At 44.3% G+C, this 23113-nt stretch overlaps 1 protein-coding gene and 1 pseudogene across 7 annotated transcripts in view; one reads left to right on the top strand and one right to left on the bottom strand.

Moving 5' to 3' along the window:
- Positions 1 to 7129: 7129 nt before the first annotated feature.
- On the top strand, positions 7130 to 7931 carry LOC147430900 (uncharacterized; annotated as a pseudogene).
- A 4084-nt stretch (positions 7932 to 12015) lies between these two features.
- LOC147430899 (calmodulin-binding receptor-like cytoplasmic kinase 2) overlaps positions 12016 to 23113 on the bottom strand; it is a 45266-nt gene continuing 34168 nt past the window's right edge. For all 7 annotated transcript variants that reach the window (XM_086493435.1, XM_086493433.1, XM_086493434.1 and 4 more), the window contains one exon: positions 12016 to 12602. In XM_086493435.1, the coding sequence (XP_086349561.1) occupies positions 12339 to 12602 (264 nt within the window). In that variant the 3' untranslated portion in view covers positions 12016 to 12338. The remainder of the gene's footprint in view (positions 12603 to 23113) is intronic.

Genomic DNA, 23113 nt, shown 5'->3' with positions numbered 1-23113 from the left:
CTGTTTATTGACTTATTGAAAACTTGCTTATGTACAATGAGTATGGTACCACCCAACTCCTTAGCATCTATGTACATATCTTTTTCCCTGAACCTAAAGTAGATTTGCCTTTTAGGGAATTTAACATTAGCAGCCATGCGATCAAACCATGGTGCCCTTAGGATTACATCCTCATGCTTGAGAGGAGAGATGAAGAAATTCTCCTTGTCCACATAGATTTGGACATGGAGCCTCAATTTCCCAATCAAGGGAGTGACGGAGGCTTCTTGCCCCTTGAAAGCACCATCGGCAGGTAGGACATCTCTCATCTCATAGGCTTGGATGCCTAGCTTGGTGGCCAACTTTGTGGATATGAAATTGTGAGTAGAACCAGGGTCAAAGAGAATGAAAGCATCATGTTCTCTTACCTTTCCCCAAGCATGGCATAGAGGAGATTCTTTGTGATGAGCATCCTCTTCTTGAATTTTGACCAAGGTAGCTCTAGCTTGTGGGGACAAGCACGATAGGCATGCCCTTGCTCCCCTCACTTAAAACAACGGTTATCTTTTCACTAATGCTCTAGCTCTTTGGGAGAGAGTTTATTTTTGCCTTTATAAACTCCCTTCTCCTTAGCTTTGTTGTTGTTGGCGTTGCCTTTGGGAGACTTTTGGACGTTGTCCTTCTCTTTAGGCTCATTATAGTCATTGTTTTCCGTGGGCTTAAGATTTCTGTCAACCCCTTGTTGGAAGTTGATTCTTGAAGCCACCATGGTATGGTGTATGACGTATATGGTGTGTGGCCTTTGGGAGTTAACATACTTGCCATATCCTCAATCCTTTTAAAGAATACTAAAGCTATCACAATCCCTTCAGCCATGGTTTGTGCTATCACACCATCTACATTTGTGCACAAACCCTTCTTTACTTTGGGATTTGTGTCCAAAATGTTCTTTTTCTCTTCAAGTCTAGCCAACTTCAATTTCATCTCATGCATGCCCTTAACAAGCTCATCAAGCATAGAACTCTCACCTTTTGGAGTCAGAGTAGCAAGATTTGTTTAGATCTTAGGCATGCTAGAGGCAGGTGTAGCACCATCACCACCATCTTGTCTCTGCATCGTTGCCTCTTAGAAAGCAATGAGACTACATTCTCAACCTCTTTCCACTCTACCTTTGAACCCTGTTCTGTGTTCTTGTCTTCTAACAATAGCTCTAACTTTTCTTGACGTTCGGCTCCCGCGGCTTGAAGAAACAATTCAATCTTTTCACTATCCAAAGTACCTTGTTCTGTTCTTGACATTTGAGAATAGCGTCGCTCAAACTCCCTCAGTAGTTCAGTGATAGAAAGCCCTTCTTTTGGCTTCAAAACCGACTCTAAAAAAGTTCCTTTTGTAACCCTCTCAGAGTCTTCCATGAAGTATTCTTCTTGTAAGGCCAATTTGAATCGCTCCCAATCTCTTCCATGCTGCTCCTTGATTCCCACAACAAGCTCGAAACTTCCGATCATCTCTACCTTAGATACTCGTGTATCTAGATCTCCTTCACATAACCACGAAGACACTTTGTGACATCTTTCCCTTGAAATTGATCCATTTTATTCACAATAGACTGAAGGGATTTTGTTGTTGGCATCTCCCTTCTTTTTGCAACTTGTTGTTGTTGCATAAGCATAGCATATGCTTGAAACATTTGGATTGAACCTTGGTAAAAAAGAATACCCTGTTGCTCTTGTTGCTCCATAGCTTTAAAGATTTATATTGAGGACTTTGAAAGATCTTTTGAACCCTCACCCTAGCTTGCTTCGTGTCGGGTTCACCAAAAACTATGTCAAGAAGTATGCAATACTACTAGGAAAGTGACGGGCCTCTAACTATGAGGATTCTAAGAAAAATCAAGGGAATCGTCAAACTTTGGAAGCAAAAGACACACTCGGAAAGAACAAAACTCCACCCATTAAAGCCTCACTCTACAAAACAAACAAGATCAACTCAAAACTCGTGCGTATTGATTTGGTGTAGTGTAACAAACTTGGACACCCCAAGTCAAGATTCTACCCCGACAAAGCAGAGATTCACTTCAAATTTATTCACAGTTCACAAGAAAGGCGACACGGCCCGGCGTAGTTTCATGCCAAGAGATATTGGCCCCAAAGATTGGCGCCCCTTTTGGTATTTATTTTTATATTAATCTTTGAGCAAAGTACAATTGAGCCCACGGGTGCTCGCTCTCAGACTCTGCGTCCAAATGCTCTGCAGAGTGAGCCCCTAAGGCCACTCATAAGGAGTTTACAAGGGATGCTAAAAGCAAAGCCCCAAAAGCATCTAAATCAAAAGAAAAACTGCCCCAAGAGCTGCCAGCGTAATTTGCAGATAATCCGTACGATCTGTCAGCGCAAAAAGCGAGAAATCCGTACGCTGTTGCCACGTCAGCACAGGTAGTTGGAAAATACCCGAATGGTCACATGGCGAGTAGCAACTTTCGGAGGTAACTACCCGATAGTTTTGTAGTTTGCAATCTTCCTGCAGCCGTACTGCTGTTTTGGGTCTGTAGTTGGACGCTGATGATGAATACAGGGTAGAGCAGTACTTTCTCTTGCTTAGCCATGCTCTCTTGTGTTCATACAGTCTGCAGTTCTCATGGTGTAATGTGTAGTCTCCTCATAGTTACATGGGACGGCGGGTCGGGCTCGGGAATGGGGTTGGGACGACAAAAGTCAGGAAACGGGGACGGGGTCGGAACGGCAGAAAAAAAAGAGACTTTTTTTGGCATTTTTTGACCTACACACATGCCACACACATAGAGCATCACTTTGACCATAAATTTACACTAAATAGACCAAAGAACACCAGTCATATAGGCTGAAATGTGCTAATAAAACATCGATGATCGATGGATACAAAATGAGAAGTGCATGCCACAAGGGCTCAAGAGTCAAAAAGCCTAAAGGACTTAGGACAAGCCTGAGGCCTCAAGGATAACAAAAAGTACAAAGGGCTATGTAGTAGGTAGAGTCGTAGACTCAAGAGTCTAGACTCGAGAGTCGAGTGATCAATGATCATCAAACTCAAGAAGTGCTCGCTTGCTAAATCTCCACATCGTCGTCGTAGTCGAGGTCGTCAGCAACGTATGAGGGCTCGGGAGGCTCGCATTGAGGCTCGAAATCCTCCTCTATCTCCTCCAAAAGAGTATCGGCCACAGATGGATTCTTTTGTGCCATCTCCCACTCAGTGAAAGGATCTGCCTTGTGTGTGACGCTCTTGGCAAGCATACGCAAGTTAGCGCTCACAAACACCAAATCATTGGCCCTCTGAACCCCAAGGCGATTCCTCTTCTTAGAGGCAATGTGGCTCTACACACTCCATAGTTGCTCCAAGCAACTAGTGGTACATGCTTGGCTAAGGACACGAACAGCCAAGCGCTGCAAATGTGGGCCATCTCCTCCATAGTCCTCCCACCACAAAACCGAGCCAATCTTGTTGCGATCAAGCTGTGCATCTACACATCCATAGGAGCCCTTCTTTTGCCTGTAGTTGAGTAGCTCGTCTCTAATCTTGCACCTAATGTCACTGCTAGGCTCAAGGCGCTCCAATGCAAGCCGCCATCCTTTGCTCACCTCCTTGTCGGTCTCTTGACGCCTTCCTTGAAACTCAGGGTCAAGCACATAAGCTGCCGCATGAAGTGGAGAGTAGTATCCATTCCACCTCGACTCACACAAGCCATGAATCTCCGCATACTGAACAGGGTCAGGCACAAGCTTCTCAAGTGCCTCTATCATCCGATCCATGGCTTCGTAGACTTTGCCAATGCATGGCTGCAAGCCATCCACCACGCGAAGTAGGTGTAGAATAGGCTTGACCATGGCGTCAAGAGTCTTCACCTCCTCCCACCAAGCGGCGTCATCGGCCCATTCTCGGCATTTCAATCCTACTGCTGATGTAGACTCCGGCATGGCGTGGAACTCATCACTGAGAAAGAGGCCCCTTAAGGCTCCGCCACATGTAGACAAGCGGCCTAGCATAAGCCAATTAAATGCAAATCTTGTCTCTGAATATTTGAGCAAGGACAAGTGGCTCCTCTTTGAGAATTCATGGCGCACTTTTTGATGGTTGAGCACAAAGGAGACAATTCGAGAGGCGTCACCAATGGTGGGTGAAATCCATGACAAGTTTCCTATGTCCTTGAGGAGGTTATTGAGGCAATGCGCCATGCAAAATGTGACATGGATGCTGGGATACATGCCCTCAATGATAGCTCCGGCTGCCCTATTTGACGCATCTACATCTGCAACCATACAAAGGACATTCTCCGGACCGGTGATCTCTATGGTGCTTGTCCACTCCGCAACAAGCATCTCAGCGGCCTTGCCACTATCGAATGCATCATGTGACTCCACAAAGTACATCTCCCCCCGAGAGTAGGCCACCACCCCGTGGATGGACCGCTTGCGGGTGTCGCTCCATCCATCTACAAGAAGAGAGACACCATTGGTCTCCCACAAATCCTTTGTTGCTTGGGCCGCTTGCTCCACGGCAAGCTTCTCTTTGTCAAGGAGGGTGGTGCGAAGCCTCTCCGATGAAGGTGGCACATAAGAGGAGCCATATTCCCCTATTTTCGTAACCATGGTTCGAAAGTATGGAGACCTATCCACACAAAATAGAGCATGTTGTGTTAGTATGGAGAGTCGAGAGTCGAGAAGTTATAACCCATTATGAATACAAAATGGAAGATTGCAATGTGCATATGCCAAGGGAAACTCACCGCGAAGCATGGAAGGCAATGTGGTCGTGGAAGAAGAATCGGGCAACCGATCTATCCATCTCTTCCTTCAATTTAGGATTCCAATTTTCGTTGAGAGTGGTTTGGCGATGCGGAACGGAAGAGGACGGTGTAGATGAATGGCTCTTGAAGGTTCGAGAGATGTCGTCAAGGTTGGCTTCCCTTTGCTCTCGCGGTGTCGCCGTGGCGGAGGGATCAACGGCAACAAAACGGCCCCTCTTGGCCGCTTCCGCAACCTCATACACCGTGAGCTTCTCAAGAAGATCCAACCTCTTCTCGGGAGCTACATGAGGGCAAAACTTCACCTCGTGACCGGGTTCATGAAGAAGATGGGCTCGCACTTTGTTTGAACCACCCGTTCTCTTGTATGGACATAGCTTGCACGTCCATGGTCTTGCACCGCCACCTTTGCCACGCAAGCTAAAGTCGACTTCATCCCACCACGACCACGTTTGCACGACGGGCCTCCTTCGAGAAGAAGCGGCTTGAGAAGTGGAGTTGCCTTGAGATGACATGATGGTGGAGAGACTCGAGAGAGTAGAGCTTAGAAGTTAGAGGAGTTAGAGGAGAGCTTGTGTGGAGAGAGAGTAGAGGAGAGCTTCAAAGTGGGTAGAAGAGGGAGAGGAGAGCTTCAAAGTTCAAACTCCAAAGTGGGTAGAAGAGGGAGAGACTTGAGAGTGGAGACTAGAGTGTAGAGGAGTCAATGGTCATGCTTCAAGCTTGAGCAATGAGCATTGAGTAGAGAGGAAAGCATTGATGATTGAGTAGCTTGAGCCTTGAGCTTGAGGGAAATGGAATGAGCATTGAGACTATGAGTATTAAGAGGCCCAAGGGAGCCTTTTATAGCCTCCCAAGGGCCAAGGCTCCCAAAATGTGGCAGTTGGGGCTGCACAGATCCGTTAAAAACGGTCATAAACAGTCAAATTTTTGAATGGACTGCAGCCGTTCCCGGCCGACCCCGTCCGACACCTGCCGTTCCGGGCTGTCCCCCCTGCGATCCGCCCGTTCGGCTCGATTTCCGTCCGTCCCTCGGCGTTCCCTTCCGTTCCCGGCCCGGTTACGGCTGTCCCCCGGCCCTAGGGCCCATCCCCCCTGTCCCCTGTAACTATGAGTCTCCTACCTCGTTTCTCTCTAAACTGCATCATTCTTGTATTGCTTACTTGTTAGGGTTGTGAGCCCCTAACACTTTGGCGATCCTGCTGTGCGTGTCCTAATGGACATGGGAGCAAATTACAGTAATCTCAAAGTGAATGGTGAGTCGGTTATGATGCAGAGTTTCTTTCTCGTGCTCTAGCCGCCACTTCTCTCTGAAGTGGTTCTTGCAATTGGTTGAAATTCAGCTTGAACCATATGGCACTCAAGAATTCAACAGGTTCTTGACATGTTAGTCGACCTCGACCACCTGCAGGAATTCTTGAATTGGGTAACCCTGCAGGAAGAGTTTGAGGAATATACATCAAATTTCTTGGAGGAGTTCTTTCCAAATCTGTCAGGGGAAACCAATATTACAATTGCTGACAAGTTGCACGTCTTTACAGGTTCTTGACTGTTTTTGTGCAGGCAATTGCAGTTTGCTGTTGTAGACAATTTTTGTTTCTTGAAAGTATGCAGTTTGTGCAGTACACAGTTTTCTGCAGTTTTCTCAAGGTCCTGTTTGCTTTGGCCATGGTGCTGAAGAGGAATGAACTGGGCAAAGGAGAGACTTTGGGATTGTTTGCAAGTTCTTGACTGTTGAACTTCTTGTTTAGATTCCTGCTCGTTTTTGTTGTGGTGCAAAAAAGGCACAACCTAGAAGAGAAATGTGTTCAGGGTTCTATTCATTTTCAGGTTTCTGTTTATTTTCAGATCCCTGACAGCATGCAGATAGCAGTTTGAAATCTACAGTTTCATGTTTGCAGTTTCAAGCAATTTGCAGTTCAACTATTTACATGTTGCAGATTTCAGTATTTCAGTTTGCAGAATGCAATTTCAGGTATTCCAGTTTGCAAAACTTCGAATGAGAGATATTCAAATGAAGTGGCAACAAATCAAAGCCATTTTTATGATTGATCGACTTCAAGAAGAGAAGCAATCATTAATGAAGAAGTGTTCACATGATCAGTATCTTGTCAAAGATATTCAAGAAGCAGTTTTTGACGAAGAAGAAGCAAACTACAGGTTCTCAAAGGTGAAGAATGAAGTTCAATCTTTGATTTCTACAACTAAAGGATGCAGGAGTCAGTGTCAGAAGCGAATTTTCGTCTAGAGAAGTCCAACATGAGGTGTTTTCAACAAATTTCTACTTGTGTTCAATGGTGTGGAAGTATTTCTTGGAATTTGCTGATTATTTTCTTTTGGAAATGGATCAAGTGGAGAAAGGGTTTGGATGAAAGAAGCATGAAGGATGCTGTGGAAGAGTATGAAATCAAGAAATTTCAAATTCAAGTTCAGGTGTGTTGGAGATTTTTGTAGTGCAAGAAGCTTCATCTTCACAGGATACTGAATACTTGCAAGAGGCAACTGAACAATTACAAAATATTGTTTATGTGCAAGAGACTAAGTATGTATTGAAGTATAAATATTTACAAGGGACTACACTGTACTTGCAGGAAAAGAGCACTACACTGTACTTACAGGGAATTGAACACATGCAAGAGATTGAATATTTGCAGGAGATTGTATATATGAATTAAGAACTACACTTTTTGCTTGAATGTTTGCATTGGACTGAATGCATCAAGTGGAAGCAAAGTAGGATAATTTTGTTTAAATTGAAGCTATATGAAGACTTGAAGCCTCAATTTGTGATGGTGAAGGGCCAAAAGATTCAGCTATTGCAGTTAAGACAGAATGAACAATATGCAAAGATTGGATGTTTGGGAACAAGGAGATGAGAGGAGCCTGAAGAAGAAGTATGATGACTTAAAACAAGAATATGATCAACTGAATCAGCAGGTGCACCTTAGCTCAAATCAAGTACAAGTCCAGATGGATACTACTGTGGAGGAGCAGATACAAGATGAAGTTCAAAAGAATCAAGTTCAAGATGTAGTGCAGGATGTAGTTGCAATGCCAGATCCTGAGAAAGCAGGAACACATCAGTCAACTTTAAATCAGATTTTTATTATCGAAGATGATATACCACCTACAGATAATGTCAAAAGTACAAATGAAGCTTTTCAAGTTTCAAAAGATATGAAGGTTGCAGAGATAGTTAAAATTCCAAAAGAAGTTGAAGTTGCAGGGGAAATAAGCAAGCGGATTGATACTAAGCTTGATGATACAGGAATTCATCAAGTCAAAAGTTTTCAGCTTCACAGAGATCTCATTGATTGGAGAGATTTGCAGCTACAAAGTGGATTTCTTTATGTGTTCAACCTGTTATTTTTAAGCCTTGAATCAGATCGGTTTTATGAAGAAGCAGATCAATTTTGGTGTTTTGTGAATCAAAATTTTCAGGATAATCAGTTGTTTTGGCATACGAAGTCTAAATCAGGTTTCTTAGTGTTTCATCTAAATGCAAAGATATTGGATATGTTCAAGAGGTAGTGTCTAATGGTTGCAAAGTTTTCATCCTACCTTGATCTTTCTTCAATCTTTTTGAAGAGAAACCTGAACCTGACCTTGAACTTGAACTTGAACCTGCTAATGTGTTCAGTAAGCCATACCAAGCCTTTGCTGAAGAAGAGGCTAAGGAAGAAAATCTGTTGTTGCAGAAGAGATTCACTAAACTGAAAGATCATTTTATACAGTTGAAGTATAAGGGGAAACAACAAGTTCATGAACAACCTGAACTAGAGGGTGCTGAATGTGAAGCGATATTGATTGATAATGCAGATCAAGAAGTTAAAGAGCAGTTAATTGAAGATATAATTCCACTCACAGGATAGGAGAATGAGAGAGAGAATCTTCATGTTGGGGAGGCATTATTGAGCACTGTGGAGGAAGTGTTGGGTAAAAACATTGAAGAACATATAATGGATGAGGTTGCAGTTGAGATGGAAGTAAGTATTGACACAGAGGAAGAAGCAAAGGAGGAGAATTTGTTATTGCAAAGGCAGAATGATGAACTAGAGCGGCAGTGTGATGAACTAAAGCAGCAGTATGAGAAATTGCAGAAGCAGTTGGAGCACCAGAAACATCATAAACCTGAACAACTGCATACTCAGAGTGATACTGTAATGTTGGATAAAACTGAAACTGAAGTTCAAGAACAGTTGATGAAGGTGCAGTTGCAGATGAAGAAGCAGGTGTTGCAGATGGACAACAGCAATTTAAAGATCCAGTATTGTCTATTGTGGATGAGATACTCATTGGAGAAGATGTTGAGGTTGCAATGAAAGCACCTGAAGCTGAAGTGGATGTAGGATTTGGTAAAGATAGTAAGGAAACTGCAACTGAAGGGGAAAGTTCAAAGCAGCCTGAAGTTAAAGATCATCTTGATGTTGAAGTTTTTGATCAAAGAATTGTGGGTCCTCACAATGTTTGAGAAACATTGCCCACCGGGTGTGCCAGGTGTTAGGGCCTGATGTGCCAGGGCATTTATCTTTTTGGACTTCTAACTAAGGTCTTATTTTTAAACCTTAGGAGCATGTTTACACAAGGTCTTTATGTCTAGGTAGTTGGAAAATACCCGAATGGTCACATGGCGAGTCGCAATTTTCGGAGGTAACTACCCGGCAGTTTTGCAGTTTGCAATCTTCCTGCAACCGTATTGTTGTTTTGGGCCTATAGTTGGACATTGATAATGAATACAGGGTAGAGCGATACTTTGGTCTCTTGTGTTCATACAATCTGTAGTTCTCATGGTGTAATGTGCAGTCTCCTGCCTCGTTTTTCTCTACACTGCATCATTCTTGTATTGCTTACCTGTTAGGGCTGTGAGCCCCTAACAATGCAAACATAAATTTTCTCGCGGCAAGGCATCTGCTTTCCCTGAAAGCACTTCAAAATATCCCGCTTTTTAGAAAAAGCTTCTCAATACCCATCTTTACTCTTGTGCCTATGTCTTCACACATATTCCTTAACCCAATTCGGATTTCCTTCCGGACCAATAGAATATCCCCTATCTGATGCTCCCGTCATCGATCATGTGATGCATCGGAATACCCATTTCCAATCTCTTTCCACTGTACTAACCATACAATTCCTTCACGATGCTTAATGTCATCTATCATATGACACATCAAAGTTCTCCATTTCTGATGGCTTTTATAAATTCTAGTAGATCTATAGTTCCTAACTTTTATAGTTCTAAGTGCACACATTTAAATATCCTAATTCCAATAAAGAGAAATTACTCAAAAAAAAAAGTCCATTTGGTAACAGAGAAAACCCTAATTGTTGGCTTCATAGCCTCGAACACGGGGTGGAAACAGCATGGGATTGCACTAGCACCTTCACTTGGAACTGTAGTATATCCTTCCTTCGATGTCCAAAGGAGCTCATGTTTGGCTCTATGAACTCTCTCCTAGCTTGAGCGAGGACAACACCGTTGTTGATGTGGCATTTTGAGCTATTTCATGCTAATTTTGGGCTATTTTTGACCATTTTATGGCCATTTTCAACCCAACAATGCCCCTTTTTTGTTCGTAAAAAGCTCAAACAAGCTAAGAAAAATCCTAAATTTGTGGAAATATCCCATTGGTTGGACTCAAATTACATGTAGAACCTCATTTTTCCACTTGGCAAGCACTTTGGACACATCTTTTATGGCCATGCATGAAACCTTCTATTTTTTGACCGAGATCGCCCGTATTGAACTTTCTAGGCAAAACAAGTGTGCCATCTCCACGTACATGACATATGTGCTTATGTTTTCCTAAGACATATATTACCGTGAGAAAACACGCCATAGTGCTACATCCAGGGCCTCATCTCCCCGATAAGGCATGTACATAACTATAACTGTGGCAATTGTTTTTACGCATATGACACCATGTACATTGTAGCATTTGGTCCCATATATAAAAAAGCATAAAGAGTGAGGTGAACATTTAAATTCACAATGTAAACGTGCCACAACATGACACGGGGCCTAGTCACAAAGCTGTCCTCTGTGAGATGAAGAAGATGCTCTCTATAGAAAGCCATCTTTGTGCCCAACTCCTGTGTCGGCTATATCCATGTCGTCCTCGTATCTAACTAAATCAAATTCTGGCATATGAGTCTAGTGATCTCTATCCGTGTGAGAGATAGGGATGGTGCATCTCTATCTGTGTGAGAGATAGGGAAAGTGCATCCTAGGATTACTAGAACGGAGGCAATCTATCCATGCTAAAACCATGTAACTGCAACCATGATATCATCTGCCCATACCAGCATGTTGTATCCCCCTGTAGCCCTAGTTGTTGGGAGGACTCAAGGGCTAGCCGAGCATATCTATAATCTGTATGTGGGGAGATCTCATAAACTGTGCATAAAGGAGACTCGTCTAGTAAGTGCCTCGACAACAAGGGGAGGGGCAGCTAGCTCGGCTTGAATAATCTCATGTGGCACTAAAGCCTTAGCCTGAATCATCTGAGAAATCATAGAGACTAAAGGCCTCTCCATACATCTCCATCCATCAGCGCTACCAGATCTGCCCATGGTGGTCCGCAGAGGGTCCCCATATTTGAACCCCGTAAAGCATATCTGAAGCCACTAGAGTGTCAAAGGCATTGTTCGAGGTTCCTGAAACTGTAACCTACAAACACATCCTCTCCAAGCCTCCCAAGGCTGCATAAGCTCTGATCAGTTTAATCTCTATTCCTCTCCCCCAAGAAAACACCGGTCCATTGAAGACTATTCCAAGATAGGTGTATGAGTCTGTATACTCCACCGTCTCCTAGCCATACGTAAATGTGGGTGCTGACCTCCTGACCCACTGTGGTGTGGTGGTAAACACCGTAACCTTGGTTTTTCCCAGGTTAACAGGCAATCCACTATCATGAGCAAATGTATGTAAAGCATCTAAGTGCTGCTGCATCCCCTCCGGAGAGCTAGAAATCAATACAATACCATCAGCATATAGCAATAGTGGGATCCATGTCCCTGCCAATTGTGTTCCTCTATCACCATTCCTTTTAGTGTAGTCAGAACCACATACATACCAAATAGTGTAGGAGACTGCAGGCAACCCTCTTTCACCCCAAAAGTGGAGTGAATAAAATCAGATAGCCCCTTTGGAGTGTGTACTCGCCCCACTACTGACCAATATGTATGTGTGTGTGTATATATATATATATATATATATATATATATATATAAATATATATAGATAGATAGAGAGAGAGAGAGAGAGAGAGCCCAACTACGCATTTTTGTATGTATATAGATATCTACATTTGTGAAATTGGCTATAAGCCTTCCAACTCATCCAACTATACTGATTGGCCAAACTTATGACTCAGCAGCCAAATGATTTTTTAGTAAACCTATGAAAAGAAGCAATGTCTTAGCAGAATACAACTACAAACTCCTGACTTGTGTGAAATCCAAGGGAGAACAAAATTTACTGTACAGAAAATTACAGGATCAAGATACAAGAAAAATCTCATTTACACCTCATTGAACAGAAATTTAGAATGCTAAGATTTGACTGCAAACTTGAAAAGCTCCTTCATAATTATATACTCTGAAGTTGTCTTTGAGAGCCTGATTTTGAAAGCATTAGCCCTGGACGATCTTTCCAAAAACCTTGGTAGTCCTTCCTTATATTCCAGAGCATTTCAGCTGTCTTTTTCATACTAGGTCTTTCTTCTCTTGTTGAAGCTGCACACTTGAATGCCAGTTCTAGCACCTTCTCCATCATCAAATATGCTGATGTACTTCTGTTGATCCTCGAGTCAAGTGCCTCTATGGCACAACCGTCAAGATACATTTGAAATGCCTGTAGTAAAACCATCTCTCTCTCTCTCTCTCTCTCTCTCTCTCTCTCTCTCTCTCTCTCTGGGATATATGTAGATGAGTTTTCAGATTATGTACAGACAGAGGGTGATAGAGGTGCTCAGCTTGCAGGGACATGGATTCCGTTGCTATTATATGCTGATGATATTGTGCTGATCTCAGATTCTCCAGAGGGGACGCAACGTCATTTGGATTCATTGCATGTATTTGCACGGGACAGTGGATTGTTTGTGAACCTTGGTAAGACCAAGGTAATGGTGTTTTAACAACACGGCGCAGGGGGAAAGGAGGTCCGCCCCCGCTTTTACATATGGTCGAGAGACTATGGAGTAAGCAGATACATACACTTATCTTGGGGCGGTTTTCAATGGTCCAATATTTTCCCTGAGGCGTGCAGTAGATACGCGATTGACCAAAGCCTATGCAGCATTAGGGAGACTTGAGAGGATATGTTCGCAGGTTCAATTCCAAGAACCTCGGACAAAGCTTTGGCTCGTTGACACTTTGGTCACTTCGGCCATGCTGTACAGAGTGGAGATATGGGGCCCCTCAGTTGATCATCATAGCAGAGCTGGCATGACTGTTGGATGGAGATGTATGGACAACTGAGGCTAGCCACTCCAAAGCAGGCACCGGTGAGGTCATAACCTCACCATACAGGTGCAAATTCAGCGCTGTGTAAGCGCAGAAAATTGCATAGTTACAGGGGACAGGGGGGACGGGCCCTAGGGCCGGGGGACGGCCGTAACCGGGCCGGGAACGGAAGGGAACGCCGAGGGACGGACGAAAATCGGGCCGGACGGGCGGGTCACGGGGGGATAGACCGGGGACGGCCGGAGACGGACCGGAACAGCAGGGGTCAGACGGGGTCGGCCGGGAACGGCTGCAGTCCATTCAAAAATTTGACCGTTTATGACCGTTTTTAATGGATATGTGCAGCCCCAAACTGCCACATTTTGGGAGCCTTCGCCCTTGGGAGGCTATAAAAGGCTCCCTTGGGCCTCTTAATACTCATAGTCTCAATGCTCATTCCATTTCCCTCAAGCTCAAGGCTCAAGCTACTCAATCATCAATGCTTTCCTCTCTACTCAATGCTCATTGCTCAAGCTTGAAGCATGACCATTGACTACTCTACACTCTAGTCTCCACTCTCAAGTCTCTCCCTCTTCTACCCACTTTGAAGTTTGAACTTTGAAGCTCTCCTCTACTCTCTCTCTCCACACAAGCTCTCCTCTAACTCCTCTAACTTCTAAGCTCTACTCTCTCGAGTCTCTCCACCATCATGTCATCTCAAGCCAACTCCACTTCTCAAGCTGCTTCTTCTCGAAGGAGGCACGCATGGCAAACGTGGTCGTGGTGGGATGAAGTTGACTTTAGCTCGCGTGGCAAAGGTGGCGGTGCAAGACCATGGACGTGCAAGCTATGTCCATACAAGAGAACGGGTGGTTCAAACAAAGTGCGAGCCCATCTTCTTCATGAACCCGGTCACGAGGTGAAGTTTTGCCCTCATGTAGCTCCCGAGAAGAGGTTGGATCTTCTTGAGAAGCTCATGGTGTATGAGGTTGCGGAAGCGGCCAAGAGCGGCCGTTTTGTTGCCGTTGATCCCTCCGCCACGGCGACACCGCGAGAGCAAAGGGAAGCCAACCTTGACGACATCTCTCGAACCTTCAAGAGCCATGCATCTACACCGTCCTCTTCCGTTCCGCATCGCCAAACCACTCTCAACGAAAATTGGAATCCTAAATTGAAGGAAGAGGTGGATAGGTCGGTTGCCCGATTCTTCTTCCACGACCACATTGCCTTCCATGCTTCGCGGTGAGTTTCCCTTGGCATATGCACATTGCAATCTTCCATTTTGTATTCATAATGGGTTATAACTTCTCGACTCTCGACTCTCCATACTAACACAACATGCTCTATTTTGTGTGGATAGGTCTCCATACTTTCGAACCATGGTTACGAAAATAGGGGAATATGGCTCCTCTTATGTGCCACCTTCATTGGAGAGGCTTCGCACCACCCTCCTTGACAAAGAGAAGCTTGCCGTGGAGCAAGCGGCCCAAGCAACAAAGGATTTGTGGGAGACCAATGGCGTCTCTCTTCTTGTAGATGGATGGAGCGACACCCGCAAGCGGTCCATCCACGGGGTGGTGGCCTACTCTCGGGGGGAGATGTACTTTGTGGAGTCACATGATGCATCCGATAGTGGCAAGGCCGCTGAGATGCTTGCTACGGAGTGGACAAGCACCATAGAGATCACCGGCCCGGAGAATGTCCTTTGTATGGTTGCAGATGGAGAGGCGTCAAATAGGGCAGCCGGAGCTATCATTGAGGGCATGTATCCCAGCATCCATGTCACATTTTGCATGACGCATTGCCTCAATAACCTCCTCAAGGACATAGGGAACTTGTCATGGATTTCACCCACCATTGGTGACGCCTCTCGAATTGTCTCCTTTGTGCTCAACCATCAAAAAGTGCGCCATGAATTCTCAAAGAGGAGCCACTTGTCCTTGCTCAAATATTCAGAGACAAGATTTGCATTTAATTGGCTTATGCTAGGCCGCTTGTCTACATGTGGCGGAGCCTTAAGGGGCCTCTTTCTCAGTGATGAGTTCCAGGCCATGCCGGAGTCTACATCAGCAGTAGGATTGAAATGCCGAGAATGGGCCGACGACGCCGCTTGGTGGGAGGAGGTGAAGACTCTTGACGCCATGGTCAAGCCTATTCTACACCTACTTCGAGTAGTGGATGGCTTGCAGCCATGCATTGGCAAAGTCTACGAAGCCATGGATCGGATGATAGAGGCACTTGAGAAGCTTGTGCCTGACCCTGTTCAGTATGTGGAGATTCATGGCTTGTGTGAGTCGAGGTGGAATGGATACTACTCTCCACTTCATGCGGCAGCTTATGTGCTTGACCCTGAGTTTCAAGGAAGGTGTCAAGAGACCGACAAGGAGGTGAGCAAAGGATGGCGGCTTGCATTGGAGCGCCTTGAGCCTAGCAGTGACATTAGGCGCAAGATTAGAGACGAGCTACTCAACTACAGGCAAAAGAAGGGCTCCTATGGATGTGTAGATGCACAGCTTGATCGCAACAAGATTGGCTCGGTTTTGTGGTGGGAGGACTATGGAGGAGATGGCCCACGTTTGCAGCGCTTGGCTGTTCGTGTCCTTAGCCAAGCAGGTACCACTAGTTGCTTGGAGCAACTATGGAGTGTGTACAACTACATTGCCTCTAAGAAGAGGAATCGCCTTGGGGTTCAGAGGACCAATGATTTGGTGTTTGTGAGCGCTAACTTGCGCATGCTTACCAAGAGCGTCACACACAAGGCAGATCCTTTCACTGAGTGGGAGATGGCACAAGAGAATCCATCTATGGCCGATACTCTTTTGGAGGAGCTAGAGGAGGATTTCGAGCCTCAATGCGAGCCTCCCGAGCCCTCATACGTCGTTGACGACCTCGACTACGACGACGATGTGGAGATTCAGCAGGCGAGCACTTCTTGAGTTTGATGATCATTGATCACTCGACTCTCGAGTCTAGACTCTTGAGTCTATGACTCTACCTACTACATAGCCCTTTGTACTTTTTGTTACCCTTGAGGCCTCAGGCTTGTCCTAAGTCCTTTAGGCTTTTTGATTCTTGAGCCCTTGTGGCATGCACTTCTCATTTTGTATCCATCGATCATCGATGTTTTATTAGCACATTTCAGCCTATATGACTCGTGTTCTTTGGTCTATTTAGTGTAAATTTATGGTCAAAGTGATGCTCTATGTGTGTGGCATGTGTGTAGGTCAAAAAATGCCAAAAAAACTCTCTTTTTTTTTGCCGTTCCGACCCCCGTCCCTGTTTCCTGACTTTTGCCGTCACGACCCCGTTCCCGACCCCGACCCGCCGTCCCATGTAACTATGGAAAATTGACTGTTTTTCAGCCATACGGACACTAGAACTCTTGGGTATCGTGCCCCACTGGCAGAGGACAGCTAGGGGACTGTTTGGGGCTGAAAACAGGGCAAAAACCAGTAAATACAGCAAGCTGAATTTACTGTTTTTGGGCAGGAATCAGAGGGTTTATGCTAGTGTAAGTGAGATCCAACAGGGGAATTGATTTCGCGCAAGTTTTGGGGCTGTTATGCTGCCGAAATTTGGCCAAATCAGGTGGTATCTAGTGTGATATAGGTAAAGGATTCCCAAGACCTTACTTTGTAATTTACCCTCTCAAAGAATAAAGAAACACCAAAAGGGGCGCCAATTTTGGGGCCTACAGGTTGTCGGCGTCTACTCGGGGCATTCTAGCTTTTGAGCCGTGTGTGTATTCAAGTGTTTATTCCCGTCGCAGGTTCTCTTTGCAAAGTGCTCTGTGTGTGTGTGTGCCTAAAGTAAAGAATTTCGGGTGAAAGCCAACGCCTACTGCCCTACGGGCCGGTTTCAGATTACCAGGCTCTTCAAACAAGACTTGATTCAGTTGGATACGAAGAGGACATGGATACAACCTACACATGAGCTAGGTAGGAAGATGACTTTCTATAGAGAGCATCTTCTCCAACTCACGGAGGATGGTTTTGCGATCTAACTAGGATACATGGATACTCATCTATCCCACGGGATACAATGTGCTATTGGTCAGATACGCACATCCTCACATCAGCTAGAGATCAAGACAGGCAGATTTAGAGGAGTAGAGTACCCGCTAAGTCCAGGATTTGTCACGTGTGCCAGATAGAGCCAGAGATAGAGCTACATTACATGTCACTGCCCAGTATACTATGAGATAAGAGGCCGCTTTCACTGTCCATTCAGAGAGGGTTTTGGGTGTAACAAATTGCTGACATGTCAAAGCCTAAAGAATGGAGTCAACGTACAGATGTGGCCGAGGGGCCTAAACCCTAATGTCTGCCAGAAACCCTAACTGCTGAAACCCTAATGCTGGAAACCCTAACCCTGAAACCTGTAAACCCTAATTCTGGAAACCCTAACCCTAAAACCTGCAAACCCTAATTTCTGCCAAAAACCCTAACCCTAACCCTAAGGCAGCATACAAATTCCGAAAATTGCGCTGGCTGATGACGTGGCAGGCTATACAGATTTCCGCGTTTTGCGCTAGCTGATGACGTGGCAGGCTGTACAGATTTCCGTAAATTGCGCTGGCAGCTTTTTTGGCTTTGCTTTTGAAACAGAAGCTTTTGAGTTTTAAAGGCTTTTTTACTATAACTGCTTTTCAGGCCAAGGGCCTTTAAATATGAGGCTAGGGCTCATTCTTTGGCATGCTTCAGTACGAAGGTGCAGAGTCTGGAGTACCGGCTTGTACTGTGTTGATGCAATATAAGGAATACCGAAAGGGATGCCAAGGTTTGGGGCCAATACTCTTTGGGGTGGAATTCCGCCACTCCGTGTCGCGTGTCGTCTCTCTCTCTCTCTCTCTCTCTCTCTCTCTCTCTCTCTCTTAGTTTAGTTGTTATTGAAGTGCTAAAAGTCTCTTCAGTCTGTTCTTTTCTACAAAAGAGCAGACAGAGCTATTGGAATTTGATTCGATTTGATTCGAGGTATCTTCGCCGTCTAACCCGGACTTATCAGCCACTCCCACCCTTACTTCATCGTGCATTGGGCGCGCTCCCGTCTTCACCGCAATGTCTTACAGGGCATAAACCAATTAAGATCACTTGCAAGAGAAGGATCCAGATTTGTTTCAAGTCACTGTTTTTCTCAGAAGCAGTGCTATGCAGATGTTGATGTCTATAGCTGCCAAGCAGCATACTCCAAGTACTTGACAGTTCTTGGAGGCGTGTCACATACGACACGGGCGCATCTACACACAGACTGTAGGCGACATTCACTAGTTCATCAGGTAGCTTGTGTTTGTTGCTTGATATTCCAGATTTCATCCTGACATTGCAGGTACTTCCACATGGGATGTATTCACAGAGATGATGTATGTCTGTTGAGGGTTTGCTGTCTGTGAGTCACGCAGCAAACAACCGCTGCAGCGGTTATAGCATATAGTGAGAAATTTGTGGATGTATGACTTTGTGGAAAGTCTATGTACTGTCAGATTTACTGCAGCCTTTGTTGAGGGTCGAGTGAGGTTTTATTGAGCTGGGGGATTCTCGAATGTTGAGATCCTTTCGGTGATACAAGTCTTAGAGCGATCCCTCGAGCACCCTTAGATAGGCAGCTAGGATGTATTGACTGTGAGTTAGACAGTTGGGATTGCATCTTTGCTTTACTGCCGTTGAGGCATTGTCGCAGTCTATGCTTACAGGACAGTGACCGGACAGTGAGAGACATTACAGGTGCAGGACAGGTTTACCCACAGCTTACAGTGTTAGAGAGACAGTGGTTTTTTCAGCTGTTTTTTGGTCTGTTTTTTAGTACACCAGAGCCATTTTACAAAGGAGACTCTGCCGAAATTTCTGCAGAATCTGAAGCTTTCTTGGTTCATTTGACAAGTTGATATTGGTTCAGAGGACAGTTTACAGGGGAAACTCTGCCGAATTTTTCCCAGGAAAGTAAACTACTGTGAAGCGTAGCTATGGCTGGATCACAGGACACTGCTCTTTACAATATCAAGAAGCTGGATGGAACCAATTTCCCATTGTGGAAGAAGCAGATTTGGCACGTGTTGGTACAAAAGAAGCAGATAAAACCAATAAAGCTCAAGGGGATAAAACCAGAAGATATGGACGAAGATGAATGGAGCGAAATGGATAAATTGGCACTTTCTACCATTATGCTAACTTTGGCAGAAAGCGTTTACTTCAATGTAGCAGACGAGATGTCGGCTTATCAAGCATGGTTAAAGCTGAGTGATCTTTATGAGAAGCAGAGTGCAGCTTCACAGATATACTGGCTTAAGAAGCTTGTTGACTTGAAGATGAAAGAAGGGACACCTATGTCCAATCATCTGAATGAATTCAACTAAATCTACAGTCAATTGTCAGCTCAAGGTGTCAAGTTTGATGAACCTGTTAGAGCTATGTTCCTGTTGATCACATTGCCGGAAAGTTGGGACACTTTTCGCACAGCTTTGAGTAATTCTGCACCTCCAGATGGTTGAACATAGCAGGTGTAGAAGGAAGTCTGCTTACTGAAGAAACCAATAGAAAGACAATGGACAAAGGCAAAGGAACAGCCTTAGTTGTTAGGGGAAGGACCAAAGAAACGTACAAAGGTGGAAAGAGGAATCAGTCTCGTAGCAAGTCCCGCAGTGCTAAAGGCAAGAGTGACATAGAATGCTACCATTGTGGCAAGAAGGGTCACATGAAAAGAGACTGCAGAGAATGGAAAGCAAAAAAAGGCAAAGAGAAAGCTGAAGACCATGGTGAGAAGAACAAGTCCTCAGTGAAGATTCAAGAAATAAATGTGACAAACACTATTGCAGAGGATGACAGTCTAGTGTCAGGAGACATCTACTTCTTGAAGAATACAATGGACTCAGCTCTTCTTACAGCATCTGATGGAAATGCACTGAGTGACTGGATTATAGACTCAGGGGCATCACTTCATGTGTCTCCAAACAAGGAGTGGTTTACCTCTTATGTGACCACTAAAGATCATGTTCGGCTAGGCAATGGGTAGACATGTGAGATCTTAGGTGTTGGAGATGTTCAATTGAAGTTTCAGAATGGCTCTTCTCTCACGCTGAAGAATGTGAGACATGTTCCCGCAATTACAAAGAGCTTGATCAGCACAGGTTTACTTGATGATGCTGGCTCCGTCACCACTTTTGGACAGAACATGTGGAAGATATCCAAGGGTTCTATGACAGTAGCACATGGAGTAAAGTCTGGAGGACTTCACATGATTTATGTATCAAATATCTCTAAAAATGTAATCAATGTAACCGAGCAGCCGAACGTTTCTTTGTGGCATAGCCGGTTAGGACATATGTCCAAGAAGGGAATGGAAATCTTGTCTCGTTTTGGTTATTTGCCTGGCTTTTCATTTAATGATTTTGAATTCTGTGAACATTGTCTGTATGGTAAGCAAACACAGCAGCCACATAAGCATAGAAGCAGTAGAAGAGATACACAGTTGGCACTTGTTCATAGTGATTTGTGTGGACCTATGCCTAACCTATCTCTAGGGGGAGCTTCTTACTTTATGACATTTATAGATGATTACTTGAGGAAAGTATGGGTTTACTTTCTCAAGCACAAGGATGAAGCGTTTAGTGTTTTCAAAACGTTTGTGACACTTGTGGAAAATCAGAGTGGCAAGCTTAAATGATTACGCACTGACAATGATGGAGAGTATGTTTCAAAGGCCTTTCAGGACTTTTGTAAGTCAAAAGGTATAAAACGTGAACTTACTGCTCCTTACAATCCTCCTCAAAATGGTGTTGTTGAGAGGATGAATAGGACCATACAAGAGAAGGTCAGAAGTATGTTGTCTAATGCACAACTGCCAAATGGGTTTTGGGCTGAAGCTGTATCAACAGCTGTTCATATTGTAAATAGATCTCCTAGCAAGGTTTTGCAGAAGGATTCAGTGCCAGAGATGGTATGGTCAGGCAAAATGCCCTCATACAAGCATCTCAGAGTCTTTGGCTGTGAGGCATTTACTCACGTTCCAAAGGAATTTAGGAACAAACTTGAGCCAAAGAGTAGAAAGTGCATCTTTCTAGGCTATGGTAATTTTGGTGAGATACGGTACAGACTTTGGGATCCCGAATCCAGAAAGGTTGTCCACAGCAATGATGTTCACTTTAATGAATCCAAATATCATTCTAAACTAGAGAGGGTTGAGGAGATTAGAAGAGTTATCTTCCAAGAAGATGGACCTGCACGTGCAAGACAAAATGTCAGGGCTCAAGAGGAGCAAGGACAGGATAGATTGGAACCACAGGTTGTGGCTGAGCCTGAGCCACCTATTGTGCGTAGATCTGGACGTATCACACGACCTCCTGATAGGTTTTTTCCATCTATGAACTATGTCATGTTGACTGATTGCAATGAGCCTTCATGTTACAAGGAAGCAGTGCAAATGAAGGACTCCGGGAATTGGCAATTGGCCATGCAGTTAGAGTTGACAGCTCTGCATAAAAACCAAACATGGAAGCTAGTCAAATTACCACAGGGCAAAAAGGCTCTACCTTGTAAATGGGTTTACAAGTATAAGATCACCGCTCATGATAGTCAGCCAAAGTACAAAGCAAGGCTTGTTGCCAAGGGCTTTAAGCAAGAACAAGGCATTGACTTTGATGAAGTCTTCTCTCCGGTGGTCAAGATGACTACATTGAGATGCTTTCTTGCATTGGTTGCCATATTAGATTTGGTGTTGCACCAAATGGATGTCAAGACAACGTTCTTGCATGGTGATTTAGATGTGGAAATTTACATGCAGTAGCCAGAAGGGTTTGTTGAGAAAGGCAAGGAAGATTTGGTATGCCAGTTGTTAAAGAGTCTTTATGGCTTCAAACAATCACCGAGGGCATGGTACCATAAGTTCCACAAGTTTATGCTTTCTCAAGGCTACAAACGTAGTGAGTTCGATCAGTCTAAATACAAAGAAGGCTAAGGATGGCAGTTGGCTGATCCTTATTTTGTATGTGGATGACAAGTTGATTGCTGGCAAGCACTTGAAAGAAATTTCAGCTTTGAAGTCAAAGATGCCAAAATCGTTTGACATGAAAGACATGGGTGAGGCAAGACAGATCAAAGAAGTTGATTTGGTTATCTCAAACAGAGTATATTGACAAGGTTTTGCAACGTTTCAATATGGAGAAGGAAAAGGCATTGAGTGTTCCATTGCCACCATATGTGAAACTTAGCAAACAAGATTGTCTTGTGTCTGAGGAAGAACAGGCTGAAATGGATAAGATTCCATATGCGTCTGCAGTGGGTAGTTTAATGTATGCAATGATTACTACTCGCACAGACATTGCATTTGCAGTGGGAGTAGTAAGTCGATACATGTCAAACCCAGACAAGAAACATTGGGAGGCAGTGAAAGGAATATTGAGATACCTGAAAGCTACAAAGAGTATGCGTATATGCTATGGGAGTCAGGAGCTAAGTGTAAAGGTTTTACAGGCTCAGATTATGCAGGTGACTTAGACAACCGAAGGTCTACATCAGGGTATGTCTTTACATTGGCTGGTGGAGCAGTATCATGGCGTTCTAGATTACAAGATTGTGTTACTCAGTCTACTACAGAGGTTGAATATGTTACAGCATTAGAGGCATGCAAAGAATCAATTTGGCTTAATCGACTAGTAACAGATTTGGGAATCAAAGAAGAGATGCCTGTGTTATATTGTGATAGTCAAAGTGCTATACAATTGGCTCGCAATCCAGTTTATCACTCAAAGACACAGCATGTGGATCTGAAGTATCATTTCATCAGGGAAATGCTCGAGGATAAGCAACTTCAGCTTGTCAAAGTTCACACCACAGAAAATCCTGCTGATCTACTTACAAAAGGACTTCCCTCAGAGAGCTTTGCGCATTTTCGCAAGCAGTTAGGTGTAGGGTAGTACATCACTTCTCTAGA

The sequence above is a fragment of the Adiantum capillus-veneris genome, chromosome 21, assembly GCF_014529385.1.
Source record: "Adiantum capillus-veneris isolate H3 chromosome 21, ASM1452938v2, whole genome shotgun sequence".
Taxonomy (NCBI): Eukaryota; Viridiplantae; Streptophyta; class Polypodiopsida; order Polypodiales; family Pteridaceae; genus Adiantum; species Adiantum capillus-veneris.
The sequence above is the reverse complement of the archived record's forward strand: the minus strand, read 5'-3'. Positions and strand labels throughout refer to the sequence as shown.